At 35.7% G+C, this 22,739-nt stretch overlaps 2 protein-coding genes across 5 annotated transcripts; one reads left to right on the top strand and one right to left on the bottom strand.

The window, feature by feature from the left end:
• Positions 1–1,077: 1,077 nt before the first annotated feature.
• Positions 1,078–9,780, bottom strand: LOC134201271 (uncharacterized). 3 transcript variants are annotated; one of them, XM_062675785.1, is made up of 6 exons: positions 9,650–9,780; positions 2,953–3,066; positions 2,355–2,535; positions 2,137–2,211; positions 1,606–1,866; positions 1,078–1,238 (listed from the first exon to the last, which is right to left on the bottom strand). In XM_062675785.1, exons 2-6 carry the CDS (start codon positions 3,027–3,029, stop codon positions 1,209–1,211), a joined length of 624 nt encoding a protein of 207 aa, XP_062531769.1. In that variant the 5' UTR covers positions 3,030–3,066; positions 9,650–9,780; the 3' UTR covers positions 1,078–1,208. The 3 variants fall into 3 exon arrangements, with proteins under 3 accessions (XP_062531769.1, XP_062531767.1, XP_062531768.1); XM_062675783.1 differs by lacking the exon at positions 1,078–1,238 and having other exon boundaries at positions 1,422–1,866; XM_062675784.1 differs by lacking the exon at positions 1,078–1,238 and having other exon boundaries at positions 1,422–1,866; positions 2,137–2,193.
• Positions 9,781–15,655: 5,875 nt separating this feature from the next.
• Positions 15,656–22,511, top strand: LOC101736402 (zinc finger protein 596). Of its 2 annotated transcripts, XM_004926659.5 has the most exons (5): positions 15,656–16,193; positions 17,847–18,006; positions 18,755–18,859; positions 20,558–20,668; positions 21,490–22,511. In XM_004926659.5, the coding sequence occupies exons 1-5, from the start codon at positions 16,044–16,046 to the stop codon at positions 22,479–22,481; spliced, it is 1,518 nt and encodes a 505-aa protein (XP_004926716.1). In that variant the 5' UTR covers positions 15,656–16,043; the 3' UTR covers positions 22,482–22,511. The 2 variants fall into 2 exon arrangements, with proteins under 2 accessions (XP_004926716.1, XP_062531759.1); XM_062675775.1 differs by lacking the exon at positions 20,558–20,668 and having other exon boundaries at positions 15,658–16,193.
• Positions 22,512–22,739: the final 228 nt, after the last annotated feature.

Genomic DNA, 22,739 nt, shown 5'->3' with positions numbered 1-22,739 from the left:
GGGGAAATAATATGAATACAGAAGTTTTAAACTGAGTCAAGTGTGCTGGATTGCAGTGAAGGCTATGTTCCGATTTACACTGCGAGCACTGTTCAGTGCTCTCTCTCACCGCTATGAATGGAATGGAGGAATGATACATGATTTCATAAATCTTTACTTCAGCACTTTTACCGTGCATAACCTCATTTCAATAATACGGTTATTAAGTTATTGTAGATTAAATTGCTTGAAAAACAATATTTTCTTTTACTAAAAATATACTTACTTTTAGCGATTAATTAAACTGACAAAACTTGAATATTCTATTTTCAAATATAACTAAATTTAAACAAGATTTTTTTGCTGAAGTAAAAACACTGCCATGACGAAATTGATGACAGTATACTGTACTGTAAAGGAACGGCTTCGCAGTATACTAATTTGACGTCACACTTTACAGTGCTCGCCGTGCAAATCGGAATATACCAGAACTGTAATAGCTTATGACGCTGTTTTTAAAATCTTTCCACTTGCTACTATGGCGCCATCTTAATTTGCTGCCCTTCAGTGACACTTTTTAATATACTGAGATGGTTCTCCTTACGTATACCCTCCATAACTAAATCACGACTTTGGGACTTTTTGGCGGGAACGCGAGGAGTGAAGTTGTGTGATTTGTTTTATTTTCTCTATATAGTGTTTCTTCAGGTTTAAATGTGTAATAATGGTGGTTTATTAACTGTTTAATATCTGTGAAAGTGCACAAATGTGGGAAAATGAGACAAAGCTGCTGGACCTAACTTTTCGGGATCCTCCAAAAAGTCCACTGAAAAAATCTCAGTAAATGACCACAATACTGCGATTATATTTCATTCCATATCATCTCATCTCATTGCATTTCATCCCAGTTGATTAATGTCTCAAATTAATCATCTTCATTTCATTTCACTCCATTTTATCATTTTTCATAAAATTCGGAATATAAATTAAAATAAGACATGACTTAAAGGTCTTAGTTACCAGGTCATAAAATCCATTAAAAAAATGAAGTGAGCAAAGCAATAAATTACTCCTGTCACTTACAAATGAAATGACATATGTTAAACAACATTTAATGTGAAATCAACTTTAACGGGCTACAAATAAAGTAATTTTTTCCGTTAATGCCTTGAGAGCTACATCGTTTTATTTTCTTTAGTTTTGCTTCTTGGAATTCCGATTTCTATTTACTACAGGAGATAATGGAGTCGCGTTGAACACTAAAATAATTTATTATATAAATAAAAGTAAAAATTTACTTGTTTACTTTTTATGTTTTAGGCACCTATATTTGTTAGTATCTATACATTACTTATTATTTTACTAGCTTACGTTTTTGTGTAATATGTATTTTTATAGTATATTCTTAAGTTTTGGCGACTAGTACACATAATAAAACAACGTTTAAACGGTTTTAAGGGCGGTATTTTTATTACAATGTTTCGGCCACTTTTCAGTAGCCGTGATCACGGAAGACAAAGATGTCCAATGTCAATGAGTAATGTTAAAGTTTTATTTAGCCTATTTGTTCATTTTATTATAATTTTTTTTTTTTTTTAAATTTAGTTTTTTTTTCAACAAACAAACCATATTTTTTAAAGAACTGTTTCTTTTCTTTAGTCTCTTGTTCACTTTTTGCAATGTTTGAATTTTTTTCGATTTATTATCTATGACTTTGCGAGCAGTGAGTAACTGTTTATACAGAAACCTCTTTCTGGGTGTTGCACAAACTGATATTAAATCTGATAATGATCCAACAGGAGAGGTCATAACAGAGATATGCTCTGCTTGGGCTTGGGTATAGGTGACCTTTTGTGTAAGGTCTAACCCAGAACTCGATGATAGAGGCTGAAAAAATAATAATAATGTATGTCCTCATTTAATTATCTGTAATGGCGCGAATATACATTACTCAAATTAACTACAAATCTCAATTCTCAAAAATTATCACCACTTAACGAAATTGTTAGAGTATAAGAAATATTAAGTCCCATTATTTTACTGAAATAATTTTGAAAAATTTAAATGTATTTTTAAAAATATGTATTGTCAATAAAATAATAATTTAGCAGCTCATATAACAAAATTGACGACACCTACTGCTAAAAAATTACTCACTTGCACGTCAATTTCAGATACTGAGAGTTTGGTATTGGGTGATGCCAATTGTACGTCCTGCAACGGGGGTTGAATCTGTGGTTTTGAAAATACTCTTTAATAATAGATAAACATGAATTCGAACAACACGATGATTTATCGTTTCACAAATACATTTATGCACAAAAGGAAAACAGATATAAAATTACAATTTGACTGTGAATCATCAATTAATGTACCTGTAATTTAGGAACTGCTGTTTTAACCAAACGACGTCGGTTAGTATTTCCGGATATATCCGATTTATCAAAGTGATCCGAACATATAACCGAATTCTTGGCTGGCTTATAAAAGTCATCTCTTCTTGCTCTGGCGACAATCGAGATCCATTCTGCACAGGTCAATGGATTGCTAGGAAAGCTAAAATGAAAAAGGAAAGCTAAGTATCTAACGAGAATTCAACAAACAGACACAAAAGGGATATGGTAGGCAGCGGCTTGGCTCTGCCCCTGGCATTGCTGACGTCCATGAACGACGGTGATCACTTACCATCAGGTGGGCCGTATGCTCGTCTGCCTACAATGGCAATAAAAAAAAAGCAGCATTAACCAATTTTAACCAACCAATTTTGAAGTTCTGCTAACAAATTTAAAAAAATTATTACAACACAAATCTACTCCATTAATTTACTGTTCTGTTAAATAAAAAATTGTCCATGTGCTGGCGAGCCTTGGCCAAACATTTGTAGCGGTGGATTAAAATCGGTAATTTTGTTCAAAATTTAATATTATTTATTAGTTTAAAGCTTAAAATATAACTTATACTTCATGTACTTACCGAAAGTAAGATACTCCGGCCGTTAAATTGCTTTTTCGGGCATTATTTTTGCAACTTTTGAATGCACACTGCGGCATTGTGAGACGTCTTTACATTGGCTGTGTTTCAAGCGAACTAAAAAATATAAGAGCTCACATTTCAAGTGGGTTGTTATTTAACGAGACGTATTTTTTGAACAGACCCGAAATCTATAGCTATTGCTGATCGAAGCTTGGCTTCTATTATTTTGGCGGCAATTCAAAATTTAATCTGAATTTTATTTTATTCAAAATGGGCAAAAATAAAAGTTGTGACGCGTCAACTAGGCAAATAATTGTTAATTTACATATAGATCATAAGATCGTACAAAAGAATAGCTGAATATTTAAATTGTTCTGTCAAAAAAGTTTTTAATGCAATTGATCATTATGAAACACATGGAACTGTTAACAATGTTCGTAGAAAGGCTTGCCCAAGAAAAACCTCTCCCAGAGAAGATACGTTAATCATTGCACCTGTACAACAAAATCCCACAAGATATTCAGAACCTACATATACATAGGTTTAAGAAAACTATTAGAGAACATCTATGCAATAAAGCTTACTATAAAGTCAATGATTATCTAGAAGATTGCACAAAATGGGAATGACTTGCTCGCTCCGGGCATTTCAATATTGCAATAATTGTAACGTTATCATACTCATTATAAAAATGAATATTTAAAAATTTTTATCTAATACTTAAAAAAAAAAGACATGCCCGCTGAGTTTCTTGCCAGTTCTCCTCAGGACGGAGGTTAGTTTTTGTGAATTGGCGGTAGTTCTTTTGACGTTCAACATGTACTTTTTTTTTTTTTTTTTCCTTTATGGCAATAGTTTTAACTTTATGCCAGTTTCAAGTGAAAGGTAGGGAAACTACACGCGACAAAGTCGTCAAAAGGAAACAAAAGGATAAGCTAGTTAAAAACAAGATATGGAAATAAATTAATAAAAATAAATTAAATATATTAAATCTTAATATTATTATTGATTATGAAAGAGGATAATACATTATAATACAATAAAGGATAAAGCAAAAGGCAGGAGATTTTAGTCGGAAACGGGACCTGTAATAATTGTAAGGAATTCATAAAGGAGGTGCGGTCATATTGGGAACAAGAAAAGAAAATATGGTCGAGATCACCAATATCTTCTCCACACTCACAAATATTGCTATCAACAATACGAAGCCTTGCTAAATGATGAGGTGTACATACATGTCCTAAACGCATTCTGGAAATGATAGAAGTGACAATTTTAGAACTTTTAGCTTTAAAGAACCATGGTTTACTGGAGATCGAGGGTTGAATTTCAGCATAAAGTTTGCCTTTGAACTTGCTGCTTCTCAACCAAACATCATTCCATGACTCCCAAAGATAGGTTTTGGGAAGAGCAGTCAAATCATGACAATAATTAATGTATGGGACTAAGTCTCCATCCTTTATAGCTTCTTTGGCAAGCTGATCGGCTTTCTCGTTCCCTTTAATCCCACAGTGACTTGGAATCCATGCAAAGATAATGGTGTGATTTCTTTGAGAACATATCAAAAGCTTATCACGTATTTCGCAAATAATAGGATAACAAGGTTTCATTTGGAATGGAAATTTTTCAATAGTTCGTAGTGCACTTTTTGAGTCTGAAAATATGATTGTTCTTTTAGATTTTAATGAAATAACCAGTTCTACAGCTTTTAAAAGAGCAAAACACTCTCCAGTAAAAACAGAGGATTCAGGAGGAAGTTTAATCTTTTGTATTATTTTATGTTGCCAATGAACTAGACCGACTCCAACACAATCATCAATAGAGATTTTAGAGGCATCTGTAAAAATATAATCCCATCCACTCCAATTTTGTTCCTCAACGCTACTCATGAAACGAATATTTGTCTCCAGAATATCTTGTTTACCGACACCTATATCATATCTTATATCCGGAGCTAGAATTAAAGAATTGAATTGTGTCATAAATATGGATAATGATGGAGATCGATGAATGTGGCTGTGTATTGTTAAAAATTTACGAAAGCTTTTTATTAGACATGGTAATGATTTTTGACGCCAATAACGGGATGTCTGAATAATATTGTTCAATTCATGCAGTTTTCCATGAAGAGTATGGTCAGAAAACTGCATAGATTTGAACAAGTATCGATCGCTTAGAAATTGCCTTCTTAATTTTAAAGGAGGATCGCAGCATTCTACTTGTAATGCATTGGTTGGGCAAGATTTCATCACTCCTGTCACAATTCTCAAAGCTTTTGACTGAATGACATCAAGTTTTTTACTCCCCAAGACACTTCCACCATCTAATAGAAATGTGCCATAATCTAGAACAGATCTTACAAGAGCGTTATACACAAGTTTCATAGAAAACGGATGAGCACCCCACCATACACCTGAGAGGCATTTCATGATATTAAGTAGCTGTGCACATTTCATATCAATATGTTCATAATGGGCAAGTCCAGACAATTTTGAATCTAATATAACTCCTAAAAATTTAATTTTTGTTTGATATGGCAGAGATTGACCATTGAAGGTCACATTTATGACAGGAGTTGTACGTTTTTTAGAAAATACAACTATTGAACTTTTGGATACGGATAAATTTAAGTCATTTTTAACTAACCACACATTTAAACTATTAAGTGAATTAGACATGAAATTGCAAGCGATATCTATAGATTTATTTACGGAATAAAAAAGCAAATCATCTGCATATTGTAGCACATTTATGTGGGAATATAAAGATGATTCTAAATCATATGTATAAATGTTATATAAAAGTGGGCTAAGTACTGAACCTTGGGGAAGGCCTTTAAAAACTGTACGCTTTAACTCAGTAGTATTACCGTCTTTCTGAACGAATAATGATATGTATCTGCAGGATAGTAAATTGATGATAAAATGAATTAATAATGTAGGAACCTGTAGCTCTAATAATTTGCGTTGTAAAATAGAAATGTTCACATTATCATAAGCGGCAGCGATGTCCAAAAAGGCAGCTACAATATCTTCATCGCGCGAAAAAGCTAAGCGAATATCTGTGGTTAATATAGCTAAATTGTCTATTGTAGATTTTGACTTCCGGAAACCGTATTGACTATTGGCTATGAAATTATTGTTTTCAATAAACCATTCCAAACGATTCTTCACAAGATGTTCAGCAACCTTAGTTAAAACAGAGGACAGCGCAATAGGCCTATATGAGGCAACATCATTGGTAGGTTTGTTAGGTTTTTTAATCGCTATAACTTCTTGAGACTTCCATGTTTCAGGAATATTACCTGTGACCATGACTGAATTTATTAAATTTAAAAAATACATTAAAGCACTATTACCAAGATGAGATAAAAATGAGTACATAATACCATCCTGACCTGGAGATGAATCTTTAACATGTGAAAGCACACCTTTTAATTCATGTAGTGAAAAAGGAGAGTTTAAAGAGGAAGAGTCATCTGTCAAAGATGATTCTAAAGGAAAGTAGATCGATTCAGCAACTGATGGAGGAGCTAATCTGTCTAAAAAGGCATTTGTTAAAGAAGGGGGAAGTGAAGATGATGATAAAGATTCTTTGAAAGCAGACCGAAATCGTTTAATACTGCGCCAAACTTCTGTAGGGCACGTAGAAGGAGATAAAGAAGTACAAAATGTTTTCCAGCCTTCCTGCTTTTTATCTCTGAGGAATTTACGTGTAATACAAATAACTTCATTGAGAATATCTAAGTTTTCATTGGACATGTCCTCAGCATAGACTCTCTCAGCTACCTTTCTTTTACTTACAGCATCCATACATTCTCTATCCCACCATGGAGGATATGGAATCTTATTAGATGGATTTCGTTTAACAGAAAAAATCTGATCGGCAGATTCTATTAAACATGTAGCCAAAGCTCTAGAAGAATTGGTCTCACCACCGCTAACTAATTCAGGCAAATCTTTTATTTTAGATTCGACAAGGTTCTTAAATGCAGACCAATCAGCATTATTTAATTTATATTTCACACGAGGTTCTCGTTTTTGATAAGGAGGGCGTCTAATAGGAGAGGATATGATAATCGGGAAATGATCACTGCCAAAAGTAGATGATGAGGTGTACCAAGAATGAGAAGAAGCAAGATCTGGAGTACAAATTGATAAGTCAACTGCACTAGGCTTCTCATTAGGCTTTGTGCGTCTGGTTGGTGAGCCAGTATTAAGTAAACACAAGTTTTGTAAATCTAATATTTCTACTAAATGTACACCATTGGTGTCAGTGGTGCCACAACCAAACATTTGGTGATGACAGTTAAAGTCACCTAATAGTAGGAATGGATCACTAAGTGAAGAGAGTAAATTATTAATGCTATTGAGAATAATAAAAGAGGAACGAGCGAGATAAATGGAAACTATAGAAATATTATAAATTTTGATGCCGACAATATTAATGGCATCATTAGAGATTAATGAAGAAAACGATATTCTAGAAAAATCAATTGAGTTCCTGACGAGTAATGCTACACCACCATAGCCATCGTATCTATCATCACGTAAGCAGGTATATCCAGGGACCTTAAATAGGTATCCTGGCTTTAACCACGTCTCGGATAATGCGACAACAACAGGAGAATGTTTATTTAACAAATATATTAAATCATGTTTCTTTGGAACAATACTCCTGCAATTCCATTGAATTATTTTGCAATCCATTATTTTTATTAACATTAATTGATTTTATTTTTTCATTAATAGAGGCAACGTGGGACGGTTTTAGTAAGTTTGAGTTTATTAAAGTACTTAATAAAGCTAGTATCATTTCTAAGACATCAGAGTTTTCTTCCTCTTTACTTTTATCTACCAGAGCACAGCCATTTTTAGGCTCTGAAACCTGGAAATCTTTTAATAAATTTTTATGAACAACACGATCATAACCATATTGATGCTTAGGAGGAGAGCGAGGTTTTAAAAATACTGTCTTTTTATAAGATGAATTAATAAAATTGTTACGAGATGCAGACTTCGGTGTGGGAACATATGCAGGTTTCGGTACTTCTGGAATTGTTGAGCTTAGTGCATCTGCGTATGAAGGCTTAACAGAAGGAAAACATTTACTGGCTTCTGCGTAAGACATGCAGCTCTGAGCCATTTTAAGTTTGATTTCTGTCTGTCTCACAAACTCTGGACATGACTTGTCTATCGCTGCATGAGACCCTTCAACTTTACACATTACACAGTATAGAGGATCTTCATCTGACCTGTCACATGAGACACCTGCATGTTGACCTCCACAGTTATAACATATTGGAGTCTTAGAACGACATTGTACTTTGGTATGACCATAACGACAGCATTTATAGCATTGTATTGTAGGAAAAATATATATCTCTACTGGAAGAGCATTATAGCACATAAAAATCCGTTTTGGTAAAACTTGCCCATCAAACGTTATTACAACGGATTCAGAGGGTTTCCAAGAAACCGAGTCATTAATTTTCACCTTGCGATTCAAACGTCTTATTTTAAGTATTTTGCCGCAGCCTAAAGGAACGGATACATTTCGTTGAACTTCCCCTCACTCCAATCTACAGGGACCCCACGAACTAGCCCCATCCTTGTTACGTTGAAAGTCGGAATGAAGGCTTTTAACTTTTTCGTTTCCAAAAGATTGCAGTTAAGAAAGTTATTGGCGTCTTTGTAATCGGAAAAGCCAACTACGCACCTATTTCTTCCTATACGTTTTACACTACCGGGAATAATATTTTCAAATTTGTTCTGTTTTAAAAAATTGCCAAAAGTTATAGGATGGAGAACGGTCCCGTCATCAGGTGAACTTTGTATACGTTGAACGTGTATCAAATAAGGGGAAACATCAGTAAGAACATATTCAGTCCGGCCGATCCAACGGGAGTCTGTATTGGTTATTGTAGTTTTCGTGTTATTTGAATTTCCCGCGTTAGAGTCTTGAGAGATATTTGAATTTCCCGCGTTAGAGTCTTGAGAGATATTTGAATTTTCCGTATAAGATGTTGATGGTTGAGAGGACGTTTTATGTGAATTATTATTATTTTGCGAGTGTGAAGATGACGTCGATTGAGATATAGGTTTAGAACTTTTAGAAGTAATCTTTTTTATTAAAATTGACTCATCTTCCATATTGCATAAACTTTCGCATTGACAGTAATCACCGCTAGAACCACCTTTCTTATTTCTCCTTTTCGTACACTGCCGACAAAGGCGTAGATAACGTGTTCGTTTACGACTTCCTTCACCTGTCTGAGATGATAAGGAACAATCCGTATCCATTTTATCAAATTCATCTTGTGAAACAACAGTTACATATGATCCCACGGGGAGATTCAGGCCAACATAGCCATCATCCCCCCGATCGAGATCGGGGGGCTCGTTCATACAATATTTACAAAAATTATAAAAACTTACCAACTATACGATGACACTATACACAAATATGATACAAAGATTACATATATTACTAAAACTTACACTACCAGCTTATCCTCCGCGTTTTAACTATAAAATTAAATTAAATTTTCACCACCGTGAAAAATACGTCTACCATAAACGAAGTTTCCCGCGCTTTTTTTCAACATGTACTTTCATTTATGTTGAATTTTTTTATTTATTTGATTTGATTTCATTTGATTCGTGTTACTAAAAAATACCCTATTATAGGTTCCAACCTGATTAAAAATGAAGTTTTTTCACGTGATGATAGGAGAAACTTCTCTTAAAGACTGATACGCTGAACATTAGTGGAAGCTAAATTGTTTGGAAGAACCTCTTGAAAGGAATATTACTAATACTTAAAAAAATATTGTTTTTTATATTTATTTGTTGTTGTTTCTAATTATAAATTATTGTTCATACCTTAAAACTGATTTATCTGCAATGTAATATTGAAACTGCACTTGTGTAGTGGAATTTATATTGGTTTTTTTAACACTAAACATACCATAACGGGTCAAATGATCGATTTTGAACTTGAGCATTGAAAATGCACGTATCTCCTTATTGCTTTTGCACATTTGATTTCATGACCTTTTTTATCAATTAATCTGCAGTTATTATACTATTTTTTGTATCGTTTTGTTAATTTTGAGTAATACTTATGGCTTACCCTTATCGACCCGCTATGAATAGAAATAGCTAGAAATAGGTACTTATATAGAAATAGGTATAAGTGTTGGTATGATTAGTGCTAATAAATGATAAATCGTTGAACATAATATGGTGGTCCTATTTTTTGTTTAATTTTCAAATGAAAACGATTGCGGTGAAGTATCTTATATAATGTCAAGGATCTTTGGTAGCGCTTCTAATTATACGACCACTACTGTATATATTAGTTGAAACTTCTTAGTAAAAGTTGTTTTTTTGTTTTTTAGATAATTTAAGGAATTGTTTATAAATCCCATAGTTCTTGTCCAAAGTAGCTGTAAGATTCTGTTACAAGCTTATCAATTAGAAATAGGTTTAGGTACCTATATTATTCAAAAGGTTTTCCTGGCAGGGAAACATGAAAATCGTCTAAAATCTAAAGCTTAATAACATAAATTCATGTATTTCTTTTATATCCGTCGTCACACGGCAAAAGCAAATTAGGGGTAAAAACTCGACAACCTGTGTGCTTAGTAGCGTTGCCAACTCAGTAGTTTTACCAATAAAATTAGAAGTTTTTATTTTTGAACAGTAGAAAACATTTATTTTTAGTAGTTAGTAGATTTTGTTCACTAACAATTTTTTTATATACTGATGACCAACCCATGCACTAAGTAGCATGGTTGGTTATCAGTATATACAAATTTTAATTTCTTTTCTATCACATGTCAGCATAAAAAGTTAAATACTTTACTTAATTTTCTCATGAATGTTAAAATTAAACTAGAACTTTAAATCAAAATGCTGCAATAAAATTATGAACTTCATAAAAATTGGATTGTTAAAAAAATTGGAACAAACAGTGGTTTCATACTTCAGTGGAACAACGAAGTTTATGGAAAGTCCACAGATCTCGAACACTCTAGTGATGTTTCATCCAATGAAGATGAATAGCTCTGCTATTTATATTCTAAACAAAATGTTTATTTATTATTTAGTGAGAGACATGCATATAAATATATAAATGATATCTGTCGAAAATACGTTTCTATATATATGTTGACAATTTTGTGTGTAGTAATTATTATTAAAAGATTTTAAATCGATGTTTTTATTTTATCATAAACATGAAAATATTTACATATTGTAAAAACTAATAGCAATAAAAGGGTTCATTTTATAATAAATAGTGATGGTAATTTAGTTCTTAAATAATATTTTTAATATAATACACCAGAGCGAGTTAGTGGTTTTTTAGTGGAATGGATTGGTCGTCTTAGTGGGAGATAATTCAGAATGCGGGCAACACTAGTGCTTAGTGCAAGTTTTGCACTGAAGTAGGAAACCTATGGAAATGAAACGTCAACAAAAAATTCGTGCCACTGTGACGTCATCTGACCACAAAACATGGCGGTTTTAGTACTGTACAAAAGATTTCAATGTTATCAGGTTTTATCGATAAACGTTCTTGGCTCATTTTATTTTAAATATTGTTGAGTATTATTTATTTGTAGAATTTATACTTTAATGGGAAGTAAGTAGGTATATTGTTATGTGCAAATATGATATGATTTAGATGTGTGAAATCTAAGACAAGTTCGTCCTTCGAATTTGCCAAGTAAACGATATGATGATTTTTAAAAGTTGCTACACTGATTTTATAAAGTTGTCGTTTGTCGCAAAACATAAATATATGGCGTGGTACAGTGCCATCTGCCCATTTCTAGCATGCTAAATGTTATCGTATTTTGAGTATGTGTTTTTCTTAGACTATTACAATCTATTTTAATTGTTTTGCTGACTCTAAAGTCCGTAACACACTACCGCAGCGAACCTCAAAGAAGGTGAGCCGCACCATTTGAATCACTTTCACTTGAGAGTGATTCAAATTTTAAACTTATCAAGGGACCGCGTGAAAAAAAACACCTACAGAACATATATTCATTAATTACAAACTTCATTCCTTGTGACTTCCTCTCTAAAATCACTTAATTATTAAATATTTAACGAATTTACAATAGTGTTTTACTCACTGCGGAATAAAACTATTTTATTTATATAGTTCCGAAGAGATTTTGTCGGTAGCCTTTTTCCCGAAATATCTAAACAGAATGTCTAACTAAATATGTTTTGATGAAATATTTTAAAGAGGTATTTATGATTAGTGTCATGATCAATAGATTCCGACCGAAAAATCCGATTTTTCGGATGAGGGCTCCATAATGAATTTAAATATATATAGATAATAGTTTTGGGGCATCGACTTTCTTGAGATCCTATAAAATACGTTTTAATTATAATTTTTGTATGTTTTAAGCATGATAAAATATGAAATTTTATATAAGCAATCATACAGGGTGGCCCATAAGTCCTTTGAAAAGTAAAATTTGAATAAAACGAACAGGGCGCGCGTGAGCGGTGCAGGGGAAGCGGGGGGAGTAACTTCGGTTTCTGGGAATTTAGTCGCGATGGAGCGTTTTACCGGAGCGGACCGTGCGTTTTGTGTGCGCGAGTTTTATAAAAACGACAATTCGGCAACCGTTGCGCGGCGTAAATTTCGAGAACACAAAGGTTTACACAACTTTGACGACACTCCAACTCTTCAAACGATTAAGAACTGGGTTGCTAAGTTCGAGGAGACCGGTTCGACGTTAGATAAACCGCGGTTGGGTCGCCCAAGGACGTCACGTACGGAACAAAACATAGACACAGTGACACAGTCTACTCGTGAAAATCCGACACAGTCAACTCGTAAGCGCGCCAGAGCATTAAACGTATCCAGGACATCGTTACAACGGATTTTGAAGAAAGATTTACATATGCACCCTTACAAAATTCAGTTGGTTCAAGAATTAAAGGAAACTGACGGTATTCAAAGACAAAATTATGCGAATGAAATGTTGAATCGGTTTACTTCCTTCAATAACATAATGTTCTCTGACGAGGTTCATTTCCATCTTAACGGGCATGTTAGTAAACAAAATTGCCGCTATTGGAGCCCCATCAATCCAAAACTTAAGCATCAGAAGCCCTTACATAGTCCGAAAGTGACTGTTTGGGCCGCTATGTCAGCCCATGGTATCCTAGGGCCTTACTTCTTTGAGGATGGCAGAGGGCGCGCAGTTACTGTTACGTCGGAGCGATATGTGGCTATGATCGAAGAGTTTTTCATACCAGAATTGCAAAACTTTTCAGGCTTTAATGCCAGGACGTGGTTTCAACAGGATGGGGCCACTTCTCACACCTCTAACACTGCTATGCCCGTTATCCGTCAACTTTTTCCTGGCAAAGTTATCTCTAAGAGAGGAGACATTTCCTGGCCTCCACGTAGTCCAGATCTGACCCCTTTGTTTTTTTTTTTGTGGGGCTACCTTAAGGCTAAAGTATACGACACAAACCCGCGGTCAATTGAGGCCCTAAAAGAAAACATCCGCAGAGAAATGACAAGCATTTCAGCAGTGACGTGCCGCGCAGTCATCGACAATTTTAGACGTCGTTTCCAAGAGTGCCGTGATCGCAACGGATTACATTTAGGAGAAGTTATTTTCAAAAAATAATTCCCGTTTTTTAAGCTTTTTATGTAAATAAAAATTTAATTCATAATGTAATTAGTTTTATTTTAATAAATTTTTTTTCATATCAAAGGACTTATGGGCCACCCTGTATTAAATCGATATCAAAGTCAATAAATAATGTACAACCCAAAACAGACGGCCGAACTGACGTGACAATGACATTTGGTGCGCTCAACATGGCGGATTTTTGGTCTCATTAGACGGAGACGGAGATATTTACGTATATTCATGTTTCATTTTATGTACGCACTGAAATACTGTTATATTGTTTTCCTGCGAGTTAAAGTGCTGAGTAAGAACGAGATAGATATATGTTTATGTGTGTACCTTCAAAATGGGTGCTATTTATATAAGCAATTGTACGTATAGAACAATATGTCGTGTCCCTACTATATAGGTCTATGGAGTTTTGTAATGTTCTCGATAATGAGAAAGTTAGCTCATATTTGTATGCTGTTGGAAAAGCGCCGCTAGCGGCAAACGTATCCGGTGTTAGGTATTTTGTGTGTGCGAGTTCATGTTGACGTTGCGGTCTCGTAATCGAGTAACTTGCATCAACTCGCACTCAGAGTTCTTCAATTTTCACCGGGAAGAACGTATACTCGATTCGAGTCATTCGATTTGATTTAGGAAACTCGCACTAAGCAGACTGTTCTAACGAAATGAAAAAACGGGATGAATTGATAACCTTTTGGAAGGGAATGGAAAAAAAAAAAGTGATAACCTTTTTTTCCATTCGTATAATACGAGTGAAACCACGGTCAAAACTATTATAAAATTACTAAAACAATTTTAAATCCCAAATTGAACAATGTTATTTTAATTATAAAAAAGATAATACATGAGAGATCCATTTAACTTTACCCTAAGTGCACGATGCGCAGACAGCCCTCCACTCTTTTGTCGAAAGCTCACGACTCCTGTCGGTGACTATACTTTGATGTTCTCGTACATTCAAAACAAAATGGTTACTTGCATTTTCAAACTACAACTCGACCAAGCTAAGTTTGCACCTCGCTGCAATGCGGCGGTCCGCCCGCTTCCCCGCTCACCTTCCCGCGATCGCCCTGTCGCGTTAGTACGGTTAGCATCTTTGTCGCCGACACGCGTCATACGAGTTTTCGTCTCCCTATACGTTGAATTTTAAAATTTTTAACTGCTCTTGTTAGGTTTTTTCTTGAAGTTTAGTTATATTATTGGACTTTTTTGCTAAGTTTTTGTTGAACGGTTGTTACTGAACGCTTAACGTTCCTTTTTTTTTACTTCGAGAGGATTGTTGTGTGCAACAAAATGAAGGTGATACACAGTGAAGGGAGAAACATCCACTTCGATAAAGCGGCACGACACGAGAACCCTCTCATCGTGGCCGCCGGTAACTACATTCCCGATCCTGCAGACAGAATGGAAAGCAGATGACATCGCCCAAAACACGTCATCTCGGATCCTCCCGATCCACTAACGGTGCTTCTAGGTACTTCAAGCACCGGTCACCGTTCTGGTCGAACCCGTCGCTTGCGACGAAGGGCTCGACGAGTAAATTAACTCTCAGACACAGCCCACTGAGTTTCTCACCGGATCTTCTCAGTGGGTCGCGATTCCGATCCGGTGGTAGATTCTGCAAAGCACGACTTTTGCTAGGGTTCGTGTTAGCATCGTCGTCAGGTTTGAGCCCCGTGAGCTCACCTACAAACGTTACGGTTACGCTGGAATAGCCGCTCCAGGCTACCAGTTTAGGAAGGAAAAAAAAAGGAGAAACATAATCCTGAAAAAGAAACATAAAGGAAAATTATTACTGAGCAATTGGGATACAAATTTAAAAAGTGCAGGAACGCCCGGGTGGTCTTAATACAAAAACCCGATATCGCTATATTCTAATGTACCAATGTATAATATATCGTTAAAAACAATAAATTCAAAGTAAAATCTAACAAACATTTGTTTACATTTTTAAAGTCATAGCGAATCCTTTTTTCAGACTGTACCCAAGCGGCAATGTGACGTAATCGATGCGAGGTGCAAACTTAGCTTGGTCGAACTGTACGTATTATAGTTTACAACTTACAACATGGCTATAACAAGGAAATAAATTGAAACGAATTACTTTTGAAATACATTTGTTTGGAATACATTTAAAACTATTATAAATAATATTAATTTCTTAGCTCTTAAAAAAATATTATCGAAACGATAAACAAGTCGATTTTACATGTGCCCATCCTTAACTTACCTGTCAATTTTCTATGTTTATTTCCTGCCAAATGAATAAAATTACAATCAAAACAACATAGTTATTTAAATATTTAACAATTAACATGATGTATAAAGAAATAGAGGTTTCCTAAGCAAAATAACTCGGCCGTTTAAATATTAGCCCTGTATTCAAACTGCAAATAGTTCGAAAATGGATTATTTAATTCAAGAGAAAAACATTTCCGGCCTATGTCGCTTTTGCTTGAAAAATAACGGAAGTAAAGATATAAAAACTGAATATAGTACTAACGACAGTAGAGAAGTTTACCAAGAAATGATTGAAAACGTTTTTAATATTCAGGTAAGTTAGTAAAACCGAAATTTCTAAATTAAGTAGGCAGCGGCTTGGCTCTGCTCCTGGCATTACTGAAGTCCATGGGCGACGGTAACCACTTACCATCAGGTGGGCCGAACGCTCGTCTGCCTACAAAGGAATTAAAAAAAAAATTAACAAATGGTTAAAATAATTATGAATTTAATTCGACAGTCCGTATCTAATCCATATCTGCGCTATTTCGAATGCAAAGGAAAACTAAATTACTTCAGCAATAAAATTCAAAAAAATTATTATTTTAAACAGTAATTCAAGGATCAGTTCCAAAAGTATCTGAAGAAAATTGTTTCAACCTGCAAATTGGATTGCTTGACTGCTTTGCATCTACAATAGGCAGGATAATATCAGCCTATGCAGGCATTTTATAGTATTATCATTCAAAACATATTCAAGGCTAGACTCTTGGTGGAATGGTTGTGTTAAATTTTAATAATGTGTTATATAAACAATGAAAACCGTCATAATTCAATTAATTTCTTTGAAACACTGAAACTAATAAGTCTAACTCAGGGCAGGAAACAACTCTTGTGAGGCCTTGTGAGTCAGAAAGCGATATGTGTACCTTTTTAAGAGTAACATACCAATGACACATCTATACAATTACGGATGAGATTTAGCTGTGTCTCACAGTTGCATTCACGTTCTGACGTCAGCAGACCGTTTTTACTTAACACTAGCTGAGTTTTGAGATTGGACAAAAAACAGCAAATTATCAGATTGATGTGTAGCAGATGCCGATTCTAAAATAAATCATTCAGTTTATAATAATATGTTGTGTTATATTGGTATTGGTCATCATCATTATTAGTACTGGTGTTGTACTATTATTAATACTTCTTCACTGCTGTATGTATGGGTCTCCTGTACCACTACAGACCAATTGATATATGGGTATTTATTTTTCATCAGGTTACACATGATTACCATAAAGTAAATACCGTTGTTCGTCCATACTTAATATTATAAATCTGAAAGTATTTTTGTCTTTCTCTTATTTCACATCAAAACAAATCATTGGATTGTCATGATTTTCTTATAGTGATAGTTTTAGGTGAAGAGAGTGAGATAGGCTATCTTCTAACCCGTTCCCATCGCATTCTCAGTTGAAACTTATGTTTTATTCTTTTTATCTTACAAAAAAAATATTAAAACTTCTTTGACCGCGCAGGCAAAGCTCTCCCAACTTTTTAATATAGTACTGTTATACAGGTAATCCTCCTACATGGTACTTTTACTACACAATAACAAGATTTTTGTGTAAAATTATTTAGAACACTGTTTATGATTGTGAATTATTGATCTGAATTATTTAGATGCACTATGAACACACAATATTTGCCAATAACTGATATCATAATGCTTATTTTTTAAGAAAAACAGGTAAAAGAAATACATACATACGTGTTTTATTGAGATGTTTCATTCAGAAAAAATATTTTCCTTTTTGTACTGGCTTCTATTCTTATGTCAGTCAAGGTTTCGCACAATACAGGACTTTGTAGGAACATATCCACCGTGATACCTGGTTACCTGTATAGTATTTAACAGCAGGAAGATGTATACCTGTGAAACTTCATCATACGCGACACCAACATAAAAACATATTTCATAATATTTTAGTTACTCACAAGTAATCATCTAGATTCAAGCCAAATACCTCGTGTAATATGCGAAGAATGTATCCGAAGGTTACGAGATGCGGCAGCCTTGAAACAGACTGTATTGCAGAGTCAAGAAGCACTGCTGAGATTTGCTCAAAATTTATCACAGGACATTCAAAGTAAGATCTTTCACTACGCACCTCAAACGAACCACTCGTCAAGGTATCAGGTTTTGCTTGTAATTTTTGTCACCAGTACTATTGTTGAAAATGCCCTCATGAACCATGGAAACTGCAAAACAGAGGTAGGCATCCCAGGATACCGGTAACCAAATTCATAATTTTAAGAAACAATATTGTAGTCTCGTAAACAGTTATAATAATTTTCAATTATCACGAATGACTACCGCTGTGAAGGAACAACTTTGTGTAATGAAAATGAAATCTGTAAAAAATTGTATTTGCCTAATTACTGGTAGCACGTCTTGTGAGTCAACACCGGTATCTACCATCCTGCCTATTTCTATCACGGGAGCAGTAATCGGTTCCAGTGTGAAAGCTAGGTCCACAGTCATTATACTGTAGGACTAGGTGATATAAGACTCTAGGAGGGTGAAGACGTCATTTAGATTGTTAATGACTATGGGCTCCAGTAACCATCATACACACCAGATGGGTCGTGAGCTCGTCCACCCATTTAAGCTATAAAAATAAAATAAAACATAATAGACATCAAATCAGCCGTTAATATGGAAATAGATGGTTATTAGATGTTTTACTCATTACAGAAATTAAACTTATTGTCAACAGCTGCATTATTAATATGTGTATTATGAATACTTGTATACAGTAAGATTGAAGAAAGTGTTATAAGTTTTAAAAATTAAAGAATACCAATAGATTAATCTCATTTCTTATAATGTTTCAGATAAAAATACATTAGAAGAATCATTAATGACCGATATTAAAACTGAAATTTCAATGGAAGACAATTTGGTAGAAATATTTCCCGATGACAACTTTGATGAAGACCGTAGGTATTAGGGCAGGTAAATGAAAGCTTCCTGCTTGGAGGTGTATCGCGTTCCGACCCGGCAGGCCGGTTTTGACCCAGCGGGGTATTCCGGAACATCAATGGCATCGTCCGGGCGGTCTGGTAGGGCCGACGACGCTTGTAGTTATCGTAAGCGAAAACAGGTGAATGCATAAGAGGACTTCGGTTTCCGAAAACAGACATCATACATCAGACAGAAAACATACCATTGTATTACGCCCCGGTCGGATGCGTTGTGCCTTGGGATTATCGACTACTCGCAATCGCAATTCACATTGGTACTTATCGAACCTCTGCTGTTTCACGCTAGTGTGCTTAGTGCGTTAGTTTTTTGAAGTGAAACTTCTTTAGAATCGTTGTGATTTCAAACTTGATGAAACGAAAAAATAAGTCCATAGAGACACAAACACATAAATGTATAGGATTCAGCCGGCGAGAGAATGAGATAGAACACATTAGACGTTCATAGGGTAGTGTTTTTTTTTTAATACAGCGCCATCTGTGAGATTTTTACTAACGTGTGTATAAAACCTCTTGTAGTGAATTTTAAGTTAGGATTATACGTGAAGTTAAAATATCAATTCAGAGAGCGGGGGCTACCTCATACTATAAAATATTATTTACTAATGACAAAATTTTACATACTAGAGGTCCCGCAGTAGTCGAAATTCGACTATAATTAATTGGAATTGTAAGTTTGTACACTATTATGATTGTATTTTATACTTCTATTCTAAATTTGTCGTCACACACTTACACAATTTGTGCCACACAGACGTCAAGAACAAAAGTTTGACAATAAATAGTATGCATAGGTGTGTGCGTCAAATACACGGTATGTAGTGTGTGTAATGCTTACTTTATTGATTTAATGTATCTTTTATGCATTGTTCTTAAAAAATATTAGCATTGTGCACTTCTTCTCTATAGTCTCTATAAGTGTGGAAAATTTCATACTCCTTCGTCCGCGCAATATTCGTAAAAAGGGATACAAAGTTTTTGCTTCACATATTAATTATTATATTATATATATTATAGATAATTGTATTTAAATGTTTGAAGATTTCACTTCTACCACGTGTGAAGTACACACGTGTTTTTTCACGTTCTCGATCGCGTTAAAGTCAACTCAAATTTGTATCGAGTAGGGTGGCGTCGCGTGTCTGGTTGTGGTGTTGACCGCGGGAACCCCCCTACTCTGACCGGGTTCTGACCCCGGACGGAGATCGGACGTCGTGTGTAAGAGTGCAGGGGAGTCATTTAGTGCGGTAGGGCCCTAAAACATCCTTGGGCCCGTGGTCTGCTCCAACATCTGGAGGTCAAGTCCCATATACCACCATGGCCTTGTGTGTAAAACGGATGATCTTATTCGCAAACCACTTACTCATTATACAATAGAGACTTCGTACTCATGCCTCTCTGTGGGAGCCGGTAGTCATATGATGTCCATGGACTCTAGTCCTCCTCGCTTGCGAAATCGCTCGACTATCAAAAGCTAAAAAGTGGTCGTGGCCTAAAGGATAAGACGTCCGGTGCATTCATCGCGACATTGGCGTTGTAGATGTCTATGGGCTCCGGTAACCACTTAACACCAGGTGGGCCGTGAGCTCGTCCACCCACTTAAGTAATAAAAAGCCGTTTCATTAATAATGACCCAAATCTGTGAAATTGTTTCAGATGTTGAGTCAAATATCAAGGCAGAAGCTTCTAGATTGGATGACGTCACTGATATTACGTCACAACTCATTAAACAAAATTACGTGGGGAGATTGAGTGCAGAGATAAGAGGTAAGTGATTTTATTGATTTGAAAAAGCCCTAACTTGCTTAATTGTCTCTAAATTAAGCGCTGACCGTCGATAAATCGACCCTCTATTAGTGCGTATAAAGTGCGGAGCGTCGGAATACCGACTATTACGCAGTTCGATTATAAGTATTAGGTACCATTGACCTGTACGGGCGTATCTTAGCGCGTTTATAAATAACAATCTATATATTAATACGTGAAGCAAAAACTTTGTATCCCTTTTTACGAAAATTGCGCGGACGGAGGAGTGTGCCGCCACCCACCTTGAGATATGAGTTAGTCACAGTATAGTTACATCGGTGGCCCCGCCCTTAAAACGAAAACGCATTACTTCAGCAGAAAAGCAGTAGCTTCATGGCAGAAATAGGCAGGGTGGTGGTAACTACCCATGCGGACTCACAAGAAGTCCTACCACCAGTAAAAAAGAAAGATAAATGTCGCGTGTTAAGTATATAAATTTATTTGGTACCGGATGACCTTATGTGATTTATTCCCAGTTATTTATTTATAACTAGCTGACTCGGCAGACTTCGTAGTGCCTCAATCGATAAATAAAAGATAAACAAAAGGAATCCGTCCGACGGGGGACACATCAAAGGGAAAACAAAATTGTTATTTTTATTTAATTCCGAGCATTTTCATTAATTTATTTACCTTTTAAACCTTCTCTGGACTTCTACAAATAATTCAAAACCAAAATTAGCCAAATCGGGTCAGCCGTTCTCGAGTTTTAGCGAGACTAACGAACAGCAATTCATTTTTATATATAGAGATATTTATTAGTTTTTTTTCTTTTTCTTCAGAAGATTCTCAAAAAGACTGGTCGAAGATCGTGGAGAGGCGCGGCGACGGTCCCTTACTCCGCGAGAACTCCCTAAAACTGATATCAAATTCGACTCTCTGCGTGTTCCAGTGGAACAAAAGCCGCTACAGATGCTTCTGCTGTAAGGAGCCCTTTAGCGACATTGACCTGCTGAGGCAGCACACGGACAACGCTCATTCCATAAAAAATATAGAGAAAAAAATAATCGTCCAACAAAATAAACTAGTTAAAGTCGAAATCTCTAAGTTGAGTTGCAGGATGTGCGGGATTACAATGGATTCATTGTCAACGCTGAGGCGCCATCTTTCCGACGAGCACGCCATCTTGTTCGCGTCAGACGACGATTTACTCGTGCCGTTTAAACTGCAAAACGATTTGAAATGTCAAATATGTCACGAGAGATTTAGCGTTTTTCGTTTATTGAACATTCACGTGAACAAGCATTATAGGAAGCACGTGTGCCATGTTTGCGGCGCCGGCTTCACAAGTTTAGTCTTCTTGAATTTACACAGAACGAGGGCGCATCGTCCGCTGACTTGTAGGCAGTGTGACGCGACCTTCGTCACTAGAAACGATAAAAAGCAACATGAAATCAACGTGCACGGCTTGAAATGCGAACGGAAACTGCGTTTTCCGTGTCCGTATTGCGAGGACAGGTTCTATCAGGAGAACTTCCGCGTGCTTCACCTGGTCGAGAAGCACGGCTTCGCGAGACCGGAGCACAGGTGCGTGGTGTGCGCGAAAACTTTCGTCACCCGCAGCCTATTGAATAATCACACGAAAAACGTTCACAACAAAGAGAAGAATCACAAATGTGACATCTGTCAAAATTTGTTCTACACTAAGTCGGATCTGGGCAGGCACAGGGTCACGCACACGGGCGAACGAAAACACAATTGTGGTGTTTGTAACGCGAAATTCACGACGAAAGACTCGCTGAGGCGACACGCGAAAAGGGCTCACCCTGTATAGTGAATAAAGATTATTAATGTTGTTTTGTTTTATTTCTCTGTTGTATCGATTGATGTTTTTTGATGTATGTATGGATGTGGTTGCGTGTTAAAATCAAAATCTTGTAAGACCAGTCTACGACGTATATTTATTTATAACAATGCGCTTATTTTGAGCTTTATCTATATACTTAAAAGATCAGTATCGCTTGAAAAGCTAGAAAAGGTCGCGACACAGCCGCCGCCTGCCCGCGGTGAGGCGGGCAGCCGCGCGCCTCGT

The sequence above is a fragment of the Bombyx mori genome, chromosome 24 (assembly GCF_030269925.1).
Source record: "Bombyx mori chromosome 24, ASM3026992v2".
Lineage (NCBI taxonomy): Eukaryota > Metazoa > Arthropoda > Insecta > Lepidoptera > Bombycidae > Bombyx > Bombyx mori.
The sequence above is the reverse complement of the archived record's forward strand: the minus strand, read 5'-3'. Positions and strand labels throughout refer to the sequence as shown.

Bases quoted from the DNA above. Each gene is read 5' to 3' on its own strand.
- LOC134201271 (XM_062675783.1), bottom strand. From the start codon at position 3,029: ATGCCGCAGTGTGCATTCAAAAGTTGCAAAAATAATGCCCGAAAAAGC. The intron at 2,536-2,952 runs GTAAGTACATGA...TTTTCATTTTAG, and splicing joins GCCGGAGTATCTTACTTTCG to CTTTCCTAGCAATCCATTGA. The intron at 1,867-2,136 runs GTGAGTAATTTT...TTATTTTTTCAG, and splicing joins TATCTGAAATTGACGTGCAA to CCTCTATCATCGAGTTCTGG.
- LOC101736402 (XM_004926659.5), top strand. From the start codon at position 16,044: ATGGATTATTTAATTCAAGAGAAAAACATTTCCGGCCTATGTCGCTTT. The intron at 18,860-20,557 runs GTAGGTATTAGG...AAATTGTTTCAG, and splicing joins TGACAACTTTGATGAAGACC to ATGTTGAGTCAAATATCAAG. The intron at 20,669-21,489 runs GTAAGTGATTTT...CTTTTTCTTCAG, and splicing joins ATTGAGTGCAGAGATAAGAG to AAGATTCTCAAAAAGACTGG.